Source organism: Coturnix japonica, chromosome 4 (assembly GCF_054131305.1).
Source record: "Coturnix japonica strain WE chromosome 4, WE-NBRP24, whole genome shotgun sequence".
Taxonomy (NCBI): domain Eukaryota; kingdom Metazoa; phylum Chordata; class Aves; order Galliformes; family Phasianidae; genus Coturnix; species Coturnix japonica.
In genome coordinates this window covers 65,345,912-65,360,164 of record NC_140666.1, presented here as the reverse complement: position 1 = coordinate 65,360,164, position 14,253 = coordinate 65,345,912, and the positions used below count along the sequence as shown (strand labels likewise).

General features: G+C 38.8%; 1 protein-coding gene across 4 annotated transcripts in view; it reads right to left on the bottom strand.

Annotated features, from left to right (window-relative positions):
* Positions 1–13,595, bottom strand: part of MTMR7 (myotubularin related protein 7) — a 38,855-nt gene extending 25,260 nt beyond the window's left edge. For all 4 annotated transcript variants that reach the window (XR_014945425.1, XM_015862259.3, XM_015862260.2 and 1 more), the window contains exons 1-2: positions 13,233–13,595; positions 278–400 (exon numbers count right to left, since the gene is read on the bottom strand). Coding sequence is in view for 3 of the 4 variants with exons in the window: in XM_015862259.3 (XP_015717745.2) it covers positions 278–400; positions 13,233–13,256 (147 nt within the window). In the remaining variant the exon portion in view is untranslated. The remainder of the gene's footprint in view (positions 1–277; positions 401–13,232) is intronic.
* Between the last annotated feature and the right edge of the window lie 658 nt (positions 13,596–14,253).

Genomic DNA, 14,253 nt, shown 5'->3' with positions numbered 1-14,253 from the left:
AACTTGACAGCAGTGGTTCCTTGGAGAATCACAGCCAGTATTCACACAGCGAATACCCTTGCAGTACCCTGTTTGGCAATATCCAGAACCCACAGAAATTTTTTAAACAAATTATCAAACTGCAAAGGTTTTCAATTGGAATTTCACACACTATCCAGTGATAGAAGCATCTGTATGAACTCATTTACTGCATTTAATCTACTTTGCAAGTTATTTTCAAATTACCATCAGTAATTTACCATGCCCTTATGGTTAACCGAAAAAATAAAACTCATACCCAGGTTTCTTTACGAGTTTCAGAACCATTTTCCACAAATATGACATGAGTAGCAGTTAAGTACAAGGTTCCCACTGTAGCTTTTCTTGAAGATAAGCGATCAAGTAACCGCACATTTTCCACCTAAATAAAGAGAGGACAGATGAAAAAAAGAAAAAAAGAAAAGAAAAAATATATGCTATGGCATAGCATACTATGGTGACATAACATTTGTATTTTGTCCACTACAAACACTGTGCTGTCATGCTAAGATAGACGTCTACCAGCTAAACAGCACACATATATATGTGGGATTGATCTACTTTCATAAGCAATAGAACTTAGGATTCACAGGACAGTTCAGGTTGGAACTCATCAGAAGGTCTTGATCCCAATTTCCTGGTCCAAGTATGTCACTGAGGTTAGATCAGGATGCCCAGGGCTTTACCCAGCTAGGTCTTGAAAATCTCCAAGGATGGAGCCTGTCCAACCTTTTTGGGTGACCTGCTTCATTGCCAAATTGTCCTTACAGTGAAATTAATAGAGAAGCATGCCACAAGATAAAGTAGTACCACAAGAACCACTGAATCCACTTAGTGAGGACCACTAAGATGATGAGAGGGCTGGAGCACCTTGTTGTAAGCCCTTGGCAACAGCACCTCTCATATGAGGGCCAGTTGAGTGAACTGGGCTTGTTTAGCTTGGAGAAGAGAGGCTCTGGGGATACCTCATTGTGGTCTTCCAATACTTGAAGGGAGCTTATAAACAGGAGAGGAATGCCTGTTTATGAGCGTGGATAGTGATAGGACAAGGGGGAATGGTTTGAAACTGAGACAGGGGAGGTTTAGGTTAGATACTAGGATAAAGTTTTTCACGCAGAGGAAACACACTGGAACAGGTTGCCCAGAGAAACTGTGTATGCCCCATCCTTGGAGGCATCCACGGCCAGGCTGTTTGTGGCTCTGGGCAGCCTGGTCTGATGGTTGATGACCCTGCACATAGCAGGGGGGTTGAAACTCGATGATCATTGTGGTCCTTTTCAACTCAGGCCACTAGGATTCTATGATTCTGTGATAAATCCTTTAGTGCTACGTGTACTAGTTATATTTTTAGCACTGGAGTCATGCCTACAAGGCTTTTCTGAGGAAATTACTTTTACATATATTCTTAAAAAATGGCAAAGCTTGTTCAGGTGCATACCCACCCCTTGAGTCCATCCTTCTTGACCCTTCCCACTAATATCAGCTGGAGGGTTGCAAGTACAAGGGCATAGATGTGCATCCTGGATTTTAGACTGTACTATACATTTGCTACACAGAATGTTAGGGAATAAACTGAAATTCTGGGAAAGTGACACAAGGGAAGTAAATTGAAACTGAGAGTTGTAAGTAGGTTCTTGTTTTTGTTGCTATAGGAGTGATCTAGCTAACTCCCCCTCCCAGAAATTCCAGTGAATGCTCAAGCCATTGCTGGTTTATAAGAGAATACAGAATGGTCAAAAATAAATCAAACACAGGAGTATATCAAAATTAGCAGTCAAGCTTGAACCAAATAATGTTGGAAGACTGCCTCACTATTAAAAAAAATAAATCAAAATAAACATACCGTCTCACACATAATACGAGAAAGCATAGCTAAAACCATCTGAATCAGAAATTGTGTGTGTGTGAGAGCAAGAAAAGATGCTTTTCCCATAAGATCTTCCCAGGACCATATGAAATGATGATCAGAAAAGTATTTATGTATGAGAAAATTTGATTATATTAAGTGATTTAACCCCAGATCTAACTTAACTTTTTTTTTCTCCCTCTTGTGGTACCTCTGTATCCAAACAGATGCTAGTAAAGCAGTTCAAAGAACTTCTCACTTTGTAAAACTAACCACAGCCCTGTAACAGCACGGTAGGAATTGCCATCCATTCAAGCCTTTCCATGATCATCAGTGATAGGAAAAAAGCTAAATGAAAAAAAAATAATAATAAATTGAAAAAGAAGAGGGAAAAGTAGGAGGTGGAAGTGGCTGAGAGTATTTCTTCAATGGGCCTCACTCGGCTTGCAGACAAGTCTCCAGTGATAGTTTATAAAATGTTCCAGAGTTTGTCCCTGTGGGCCCACTAGGGCTCACAGCAGCGGACACATATGGAAATGTTTGTCTTCAGTCACTTTCCAACAGGAATCAAAGACTTAACGCCCACAGCTTTGCCTCCTTTTACAAAAATGGATGTTCTCTCTTTGCAGCACTCCTGAAAACAGGTAGTTTTACACTATCAATATGTGGTATACACGTTTTTTAGGTACTTGATCTGACACTACCTAGTGTTTCTGACTGAAAAACTAGAAGTACAAGCAGAATACCAAGGTAGACAACAAATGGATTAAGATCTGCCCGCAACAATCAATAATTTGTTAACAGCCTTAGTGGGTTTCCTACTGCAACCATTTTAAAACCAAAATTAACTGCTTTTACTAAAAAACAAACGAACAAACAAAAATGCCTTAGTTCAAACATGTTAAACCAAAGAATGCTGATCATCAAGATCATAGTAGTAAATTACCAAAATGGTTTTATAATGCTGAAATCACGCTGGAGCATGTGATTTTCACTCAAGCAGCAACAGCACAGCTCTGTGCAGCCTGCCCGCTGCTGCAAGAGAGCTTCAATAAACTGCTAATCTTCTCTCTGAATCTCCACCCAAGACTTGCAGGTTTCTTGTATAGCCAATTATATTCAGGACCTGGAGATGATAACTGCTGAAAAGATACTACTCCATTAAAATCAGAAGGGTTCTATTATTGTTTTTGAAGTACAAAAGCTGACTGTGAGTGCTGCTCCAAGAAAACGGAAGAGGGCAAAAGAAGGTTAAAGACTTCACCACTCCTGGATTGAAATAAAGGCAACTTCACATCAATTTCTTTAAAAACCAGAGTGGGGGTGCAACAAAGAAGAAAGATTTGCAAAGTCATTTTCATTTTTAATAACACAGACTCCAAATTACATTCGCAGAAGCTTCCCACAAGACTCAGAAATGGGCTGCAGTGCTTCATGACAATTTTTGTCTCTGTTCTTAAATAATTCAGCTCAGGGCTGAATTTTCAGGTCTCCAAATTATATCATCTTCTCCCTTCTCATCAGAGTTCCATAACTGATCTTCCAAATCCAGATGACGGGGAAGTTCTCTCACCTTTTCTGGGAGGCCAGCCAGTGAGGGCCTGCTAATAAAGACTCAGACTGACTATCTCATCTTAGTATAGTATTAGCATAGTATTTTGTGACCAACAACAAACACTGTTGATATAAATATGGCCCTAAACAACACCTTTGATCACTTACTGGCCCTACTGACATTCTGTCAAGATTTTGCCTATTAAAAGGCAGCTTGAAAAAGGCTTTACTACTAGATTTATGCTGAGTTGTTCTTCAAAATCTGTTTTAACTTGCATTATTTTGTTTGGATATTTAATTTATGTTCTATTTTCTTCATTTAGGCACAACTCCAAATTGAAAGAAGACCTTTTGCTTCTAAGAAAAGAAGTTATTCAGATAAGAGACATCCTCTTACTCCCTTCCTCTGCTTGGTTAGCTATGCAAATCTTTTTTTCATCCTTTAAAGCCTTTTTCTGGAAGTTGGCTTGCAGCGAGATCCCATATTTAAACAATCTTCATGACTCCCATAAACATTTCAACTTTTGGCTCTCATTCTTTTTAGAAAGTATTCACATTTTTATGTACTTTCCTCTTTGAAGTTAAATATTTCCATGTTTTAACATTTCCATGGGATATTCTCCCACTTCTTTTGCTCTTTCAGGAATACTCAGCAAAGTATATTCATTGCTGTCACACAGAGGTTCCAGCTGTATTTTGAACCAGGTCTTCCTGTCACTGCTTAAGATCAGGTCCCAGATTCATTATAGAATTACACAGATTACTTTATTCTTTTTCCAATATAAGCAAATAGCCTCTGTAAAAGCAATCATTTACAACACCTATATAATCATATCCCCAGCAGTTATCCAGCACCAATTTGGCTATGTTTTCTATTGCTACAGCATCTCCTGCCTCTATACCCTGTCTGATTTTGTCCAGGCCATCACAGGTGATGTGATAGCAAAGTTCCTTGCCTTTCCCATGTAATTTGCCACTGAGAACAGCATCCTGTCACACTGATTTTTTCTTTTTAATCAGTTTTCTAATGTATTTATTACAATACTATTCTCACATATAACCAGTAAAACACTGGTTTCCACAAGTTTTTCAAGACTTAACATTTGTACAGAAACACCGACACATTTGGACTAGTTGTCTATGATTTGATCTCTTTTTCTTCCTGTTGTTAAATGCACCTCTTGGTAACTTCTATTTATTTGAGAATATAGATTTTTATTTTGTTTCTATGAACAGAAATTTTATGACACATTTCAGCACCCAAACATATCAGATGTTTTCTGCATTCTAACAAGAGTTTCTCAGTTTTTCTTCACTACTTACAAGTGCAGTTCCTGATTAGCGCTCCAACCAGGTTTGAAAAAGGGCTGTTTGTTAGACAGTGCAGCTGGCTGAATTTTTAGCTAGCATTTATTCCCAATGGCTTCAATAAGCACAGTAACTACAATGAAATCCTCAAAATTTGGCTTGATAAAAATTAGCATGATTTACAAATCTTGTAAAATTCATCTGCCAATCTGTGAAATCAGTATGAGAAAAATAAAGCACATTTATTAGTATCTTGCCACATGAATCACTTCATCATATTTAACATCATTTCCAACAGGTGAGTAAACTCCTGAAGTCTACCTGGATTCAAACCCAACATTCTGATGTACTGTATGCAAACAAGACAAAGGGCCTTCAGCAGCACTGTGGGTCCCTAAGCTCATAGCTGCCCATTCTAAAATGCTTACAAACCCCCAACCAACATATGTGGATTTCATCCAAGCTTCGTCTGTGTTTCTCTGCCTAGTTTCCAGTTACTCAGACTTTCTGAAAAGTAGCATCCAGAAAGGAAAAAAAAAAAAAAAAGAAGGGAAGAAAAAAAGTAAAATAACACCACCTTCAATCTTAGATTGCATTCAGCTTATCAAACAATTCAGATAATGAGCTGTCTTCTCCATTCTCCTCATCAGGAAAAGTAAGCCAAGCCAAACATCTTAAATGGTCTACAGGGAACAGGAATATGTTCATTTTCACAAGAGAGGAACACAAATTGCAATGCTGCTGAATTTTTCTATCAAGAAAGAAACAGCACAGTGAGAAATTGGTATTATTAATAGTTAAAAATGAACTAATGCAGTATTAGAGAAAGACGCTGTACTAATTAAGCTCCAGTTTTTTTCTCCAAAACATGTTCCATATTATAATCTAAACTGAGGCAGACTTTATAGGAGAACATGTAAAATTATGTATGTTCTGAAACACATCAGGAAAAAAATATGCTCACCACTCACGTGGGCTTTGCCTAAAGTGAACACTTGGCAGGAAAGATCAGTATGGGGGAATGACAAGTAAAGAATGGGAGGGGGGGGGGGGAAGCAAGAACAGTTTGTAAAGCTGGGAGAGCTCAAGGAGAAAAACACAAGCACTAACCAAACCAGTCTGAGGAGTGGTATCTAAGCAAAAACATAAATTATTTGGAGCTGCTGCATCCATCATTCACTTTTGCCTAATGACTGTGGTTGTCTGGACTCAAAGAAAAGGCTGCCAAGAGATTTACTTCTACAACTACAACCCCTCACATGGAGGCCAAACTCTCTTCCTTTTTCTGTGCAACACAGATGACAGAAAAAAGGAGAAAAATAGTAGAAGTTAAAGGGAACTCAAATTAAAAGCAGATTGGAGGCATTTTTTATACAGAGAATAAACATGACAAATGGCTTGCCAAGAGGTCATTCAAGAAAAAGAAGTATAATTAGAAAAAAGCATGGATCAAAGCTTTATTCAGGCACAACTTCCACCATTTTCAATGGGACTCCCACCTAAGGAAGAACAACAAAGATACAGTTCTGAAATCAATCAGAAAAATTGTTGTGCCAAAACATTCTCTCTAAAATGACCCCCATACCCTACTTTGTTTTCATCTGTAGAACAGATTACTTCTTGGAAAAGCTCTGTCTGCATAGCCTGTTTTTAAAGGCTTCTTGAACATGGTACCTTCATTCTTACTTCAATTTATGTAGGAAACTCCAAACACGGGACAACATCATAAAATTGCAGAATTACCGCTCCTTCTTCATGCTTCATGTGGGAAAGCTCTTACAGATAAATGCAGGACCTGTTTTTATGGGGGGCATAGACTTGAGTTGGGGAAAGACAGAAAAGCAACATGACAAGTAAAACTGTCATGGAGTTTACTTCCAGTACAGACGATTTCTCTCTGTGGATTTCCTTCCCATGTAAGGGCTAAGCCTGCAATTGCTGAGTTATCTACTACAATTTCAACTGCACATCTGGAAGGAGAATACAGGTGGGAAACTTATACAGCATCTAAGAACAAAACTGCTCTATTCCTTTTCATCTGTTGTTATTCTTTTGTTTCCTACCCACCAAGAAGGAAGAAAACTGTGTAAACCCTGACAGCGAGGAGGATGCTACTAATTAAAGATAAGCAGGGAATCTCCTAGCTCAGGCCACATCCTCAGGATTTCTTTCCTGTTCAGTCAGATATGAAATGTACTGCTTTGCAACAACAGTCTAAGTAAGTGTCAGACAAAACCTGATCAAACACACTGACATATGGGAATACAAAAGCATGGAGGCATTTTTGGTAGTCCAAGGTTATAGCAAGTGCAATGATGCAGTGACTTCAATCTGAACATGAGTGAGTTGCCAAGGTTATGAATGGTATCTATAACCAAAAGAAGCTTTGGTTGTGGGTTTGTTTTGCTCTGGAAAGTAAGGAAAGAGAGAACTGAAGTTTGGAAGCTCACAGTACACATCAGGCAGGGCCATGGGATCATTAGAGCATTACAGCAAATGCACAGAATCTGCAAGACAGATCAAACTTCCAACATGGTCCTGCAGGCTCTGCATGTGCCAGCTCAACAGCCGCTATTTTGTAACAGTACTGCTGAAAAGCTTGCTCCAGTGCCAAGGGATGGGGCTGGCTTAGGGTAACACAGAGCCCTAGAAAAGCTTCTTCTTGTCCAGCCATGACTTCTTCCCTCGGGCTCCTAGTCTGGGGGCTGCAGCTGTTTTCCCCTCTCACCTTGCAATGTTACACACACAAGGAGAAATCAAATCTTGGGAACTAGCGACACGGCACTGACTGACTTCAGCACTGCAGGCACGCAAAAGCTAAAGGAAGAGCTTGTGCAAGCCAAAAGCCTGAGCTTAATGAGAAAAAAGGAGCACAGCTGGTATGATTTGAGGCCAAGTGGAATATTTGAGCTTTCTTCACCCTGGTTGACCTCAGCTCTCCACGTGTTTAGAGTAATTCTCAAGAGTGGAAAAAATAAAACACGCATACTACAACTATAAAGACGTTTTTTACCCATACAGGGAAAGAAAAATGTTGTACTTGCTAAACAAAACATATAATGAAATATCTTTTTTGCATAGTCGTATAATGAGAAAAATGGAAAGCAGTGCTGTCAATGAATTTTATTATTTAATGTGGTTTCTATTCTATTTCAGTGAGAATCATAAAAACATGTAGTTGATCCATGTAACTTTTTTGTGTTTTCATCATTGAAAAGATTTCTCAATCTGTAGCGCAGAATCAGAAGGCCACATATGTCAAAAGAATCATCAAAAGTCAAAAATATGACAATAATTAAATTAAAATTAAATTTAAATTAGGTCCTTAGGGCAAACCTGACAGGAGGGGGGAAAATATTCAAGAAAAAATTTAAGCAAGCCTAATTCATTACAGAACTGAAGTAAAGCTGAAATAACAGAAAGAAGCTGAAGAAGATTTGAGGAATTAATTGCATATTAGCAAGATACCGAGCAAATTACCTAACAAATAGCTTGATTAAAAATGTCTGATTGTCTGTGGTGATTTATAAAACATGGGAACTCAACACCATATTATGAGATGTATTTCAGTAGCAATTGTATAATGGATGCAGTGAACTGTAACCTATTATAAAAGTATAGAGCACTGCAACATGGTAGAACCACAATACAAAGACTCAAAGTACCAAAAAAAAAGAAGTGAGCAGCAGATGAATTTGCTAAGTTAGTAAATCTCACTATGTTTTCCAAAATTCTTCAGATTTACCTCTAAATATATATATTTATTATATATATATATATAATATATTTAGATTACACACACAGAAAATTCTTGAATATAACAATAATGTTTAGCAGGGAGGAACAATTATGCACAAAGCCAAGGAACAATGAAGAAAAAAAAAAGGACACCAAAGAATTTCTTGCAGGCACCTTGTTCTGGCATCTTTAGTGCCAACTTCTGGCACATATGTAAAACTCATGTTTCAAAAGTGGGGGAAAAAAAAACACCATCCAGAATCAAAGGGTTCTAATCCTAGAGGTAATGTAAAATAAAGAAAACCTAGTAAAAAATAGAACTGCATGCACAAAAGCCAAAGAGCTGAATCCTGAGCCTCTTAAAACCAGAGGAACACCTTCATTGCCTTAAACAACCTTTGGATCACTCCAGCAGTGTTCTTGCATCAGCTTATAGATTTGGCAGCATTTTCCCATATGGATCATTCTTTTCTTCACTCTGTTCTAAACTGCTTTTCAGTTAGTATTCTGAATCAAATGCTTCAGTATTAGATCAGAAGCACTATTATCCTGATCTAACACAACAACTCCTTTGCTCACTTGAGTAAGTCACTCACTCACTTCACAAGGGTCAGTGTGCTCCTGGATTCACTCAGTTAGATGTAACCACTCAGCACTTAGTTATTATTTAAATTGTCAGCTGTCATACAGGCTCTTACTACTACACAGGCACAGAGTTTTCAGATAATAAATATGTCACATGTTTTAACCTACACATGGAACTTCCAATAGGATGATTAAAGATTAAGAATGGACAAATGGATAAAGAGAACCAAAAATAATGTTCTGTTTATTTAGGAGAATGTATATTAGTATATCACTGTGAGATATATGGATCAGATTATAGAAACAAGGAAACAGTAGTAAGAGTAGCTACCAGATGAATTTGATTATTTTAATAGAAAATGAAGAAAGTATTAATGCCAAAGTTTCTACACCTTCTTTAAATCTGCTTAAACAAAAGGAATACCACTCATTTTCACAGTGCTAGAAATTAGTTTAGGAAAGTAAAATATTTGGTAGGATCATCATGAGAAATAGCAATATATCTTACAGTTTTCCTGAGAAAGGAGTCATTGAAAAGAAATACCTCACTGTAACATCTCAAAAACAAAAGCACATGAGCAACTCCAATCAGCCCAAGTATTGTGTTAACAACAGATACTCAAACAAACGTATTTCTGAGTTAATTCCACTGAAGATAGCTGCTACACCAGGGATAAATATGGTATATTCTTTATTTTAAGAAGGCCATCCAATAATCCTGCTGACAGTATACAAAGACAAATGATTCTGAACAGAGGTAAATAAGATAAAGTGATCAGCAAAAGTGCCCAAAGTCCCCCTATGAAATAAACATATCTTAAGAGCCCTTATCTGTCTAACTGTGCATGGTTAAACATATCTCTACAAATGTTAACAAGATATGCTTATTGTCTGTGTGGAAGTATTGTTTTGTTGTGTTTTTTTTTAATCACTGTTAAAAGCAGTTCAACAAGTTTTGGGTTTTGGCAGTTATCCTAGACAAATTTTGTTGTTCAGCCTATACCAATGGCTGACAATGGCTTTGCTCATTTTTAAAAGATTATTGGAATTATACATAACTTTATTTAGCCATGCGCAACAGTTAGCAGCTTTTAAATACACTCAGATTACAGCCTTCATAAATAGGATGACATTTATATTGTGACATTTACATCACTGCTGCCTCTGTGTATTTGTACACGCACTCTCCTTTCCACCTATAAACATCGTGGAAGAATCAAAGAATCATAGAATTTCCCAGGTTGGAAAAGACCTTGAAGATCATCAAGTCCAACCACAGCCTAATCATAATGACCTAACTCTAACAACCCTCTGCTAAATCATATCCCTGAGCAAAACAGTAATGGCAGAACAATGCATTTAGCACATAACAGACTGTGTTAGAGACTCAGCTATATGCTGTCCAGAAGGACTAAGGAATACCATTTAAAAAATAATGAGAAAAAGTTTTGTCACATGGTTTCTATTTCTGCTATCAACTTGCTATTTTTGCTTAATAAGGAGGGATGACAGTTAAACTCTACAGAACTAGAATTTAAGGTTCTATGCATTTTGGTGAAGGACTAGGCAATGTACCATTAGCAAAATTGTGTCAGTAGCACACTGGAAGAACAGAACTGTAGAGCAGGTGAATACACGCATTTTGACAAGAAAGACTCAGAATCCTGCTGGAGCCCTGTGATGCTGCCACAAAGCACACAGTAAGGCTGACCCAGAGGACAAGATATACCTGCAGTTCAGAATAACCTTCTGACAATCAAAGATTTTTAGAGAAACTAAGTTAGCATGCTACTGGAGGAGAGGTCCATTTACAGACTGAAAGCTGCTTAAAGGATAAGAAGCAGAGTAGGGCCTAATGGCATGTCTTTCAGGATGGAGGCAAGTCAGCAGTGAAGTCCTACAACTTCTGAGACTGGTTTCACTCAAATTTATCAGTGCCCTGGAGAGAAGAGTAAGCAGTAAAATCCTCAAGTCTGTGGATGATACTAAGCTTTCTTAAACAGCCAAATGCTGTATTTGCAGCACAAGAACTCCAGAAGAGCCATGTGCAGGCAAAGGAGATGCAAAAAATATATATATTGTTTAGCTATGAAAATAAAAAAGCAAAAACAATAACAATCCTACACCATGTCAACACAACCATTGATGGACTCAGAAATTATAATTCCCATTCAGGGAAGGGGTCTAGGGGTCATTGTTGACACTTAAAATTATCAGGAACACGTGAGCTATGATCAAGATTTACAATGAAGACTTGGAAAAGGTGAAAATGAACCAGATTCTCCAGATCACCAAAGCGAGAAGCAAGGAGCACTGAGTGAAACTTCCACAGCTCTGATCTTCTACAACTTGATCCCACACAAGAAGAGGATGTTAGCATGTCCAGAAAGGGCTTTGGCAAACACATGCACAAGAGGTCCATAAAGGGACACAAATCCAGCAAAGGAGGGATGGATGGATGACCACAACAAACACGGATGCTGCAAGAGTGAAGAACATAGCCAGGATCTCCTTCCACCACTGGCAGACACAGAGCAGTGGCCTAAATGAACTATTGGTCCAGATGACATGGAACTCCTCTGCTTCTGTTCGTCTCTTTTACTTAAATGACAGCTATGTTATATCAGATGTATTTTAATATATGCAAACTATCATTCACTACTGTTTTATTTGAACCAAAATAAAAAACATTTGCTAATTATTTTGGCAACAATTGACATCATGGTTTTTATTGCCTTTTGAAAGAAAAGTTTTACTTGGGACGAGAACTCTGTTTCAGTTTTCTGTTATTAAGTTCACTGATTTTCTAAGCATGCAATTAATCTTAATTTTCAAAATGGCTGGGAATCCTGGACAGTCACATTATTCTGAAATAAATACCCCTACAAAGTAAGGCAATTACTTATCAAGCTTTTTCACTAAACAAAATCAAATGGAGTTAGGAAGTGGGATGCCAGAGATTAAATGGTTTAAAGGGACCTTTACATCCTGCTTTTTAAACTGCCTTATTCCAGAGACAACTACCAGCATAGTCAGAAATATAAGGAGATGCCTGGAATCAGCTCCAACTAGTATGATTTCCAGAGCAAGTTTTGAAACATCAGTGCAGTTCTCACAGCTGTCTTGATACTATGCATATGCAAAACCCATTCCTGCAACATTTTAAGGCACACGTTTGCAGAAAAACTAACAGAAAAGCTTCCACTGTCCATAACAGTCTTGGGTCATTCATTAAAAACAACCATAAAGACTTATTCTTAGATTTATTTATTTTTTTTTGGCCTTATTATTCTGCTTTCATTGTTTTTCACATTCATTCTTTCTACATTTAGCTCATGGTCAGAAGCACCTGTTCAGGCAACTTCCACTGACCATTTCCTACCTAAGAATCACACATCCTTAGTGTTCTGACATAACAGTCTGATGATTCCTAGTGTTCTGACTTTCTTCCTTCTAATAAAAAAGGCCAATGATAAATCTTGAAACACGAAGGAACAGATGCTATAAATACACGGGTTCCTAATATATTCATTTCAGCACCTAAAGACCCAAAAATTGAGTCAGGAGGATTTTCTGAAATTAGCATCATCATGCTAGATACTGTAAAAAAATAAAACAAAAAATCAAATAGGCACAAATCAAACACTTTTTAACAGCTTGGGGGGGAAGGGGGGGGGGGGGGGGGGGGGGGAAGGGAAGGAAATAATAATAATAATAATAATAATAATAATAATAATAATAATAATAATAAATATATCCCGTGTCCACCTCAAATTAGTATATTGTGGGAGTTCATTTTTATCTGTTATTTTTATGTGTGTGCCAAAATTGCATCGCATTTTATAGAGCAAGATGGAAATTCTGTTAACAAACACAGGCTTTGCCTGCAGGAAAATAAATAAATAAAAGGACTAACAGAAGGACTACAGCATCAGTCTACAAAAAATCTAAACAAATCCATTACCAGCCCTGACACTGGGATGAGCGATGAGCTATAGGACAGCACACCTTCATTCCTATTACCTACAAGCCACGGTGGAGGTCTGCAATTCATTAAAGCAATTAAAACCCCCAGCCCAGCCCGCAGCTCCCCCACCCCGGGGCAGCCGGGCGGGCTGCAGCACAGAACGGCCCTACAGCCGCAGCCCGGCCCCGCTGCGGGGCTGCTCCCGCCCGGACCCACCTTGGGCATCCGGATGTGCTCCATGGCGGCAGCGGCGGCCCGACCCGGTCCGGCCCGGTTCCTCACGTCAGGCGAGCAGCCATGCGCACCTGAGCTCGTTCCGGCCTTTATATATATCTCCCTATTTATATATATATATATTTATTTATATATAATACATTGATTTCTACCCCCCATAGAATTTAAGAAAATAGAAGGAAAAAAAAAAAAATAAGAGAGAGAAAGAAAGTAATGATAATAATAAAGGAAGGCTTGTTCTGAGTGGAGGATGCGGCTGTTCCCGTGCCTGCAGGTCAGCGGCTGGCTCCACCTCCCGCAGCCGCCATGCTGCCCGGCGCCGGGGATGCTCGGCACGGCACGGCCGCATCCTGCGGGGTGCAGCGCAGGGCGGCTCTAACAGCTCAGTGTCTGGAACTGCCCCTCTTGATGCTTTCCGTGATAAGGAGCAGAACAGCGCGGGGAGCTCTGACTGAGGTGGCCTCCCCCTATGTTTTGTCAATCCCTGGTTCACTGTGTGCAGTATCTCCAAGGCAAAAGCTGCACTACGTGAAACTGAGGCACAGAACTGTGTTAATGTCAAGCTCTGCATGTCTGTCTTTCAATAATGTGCATGAGGGGAGATTTTTTGTGACATGTGATGTTCAGTCTTATGCAATAATCTTCTTCTGCCATTGCTCGCCTTGCCTGGACCATGAGATGCGGTACCTCCTGAGGCAAAAATAGATGTTTTAAGGGCTGCTTTTCTCAGTTTACCTGGGCAGACATAGATAACATCTCTAACTAGCTTTTAATCACTGTCATATTGTGCAAACTGAGAAACTCTCAGAGTTTATGTCAATGCTCAAATGAAGAGAGGCGCTACTGATCTCAGACAAACTTGGCTTGACCTTCTGGCATTTCCTTCAAGAATTACTTAAAGTCACTGAGGCTTGTAAAATGCCCTGATATTCTCTACTGATCAATCAGTAGCTCTTGACAAATAGGCAGTTCAATTTTGGCTAGCAACCTCCAGGGACAGGAA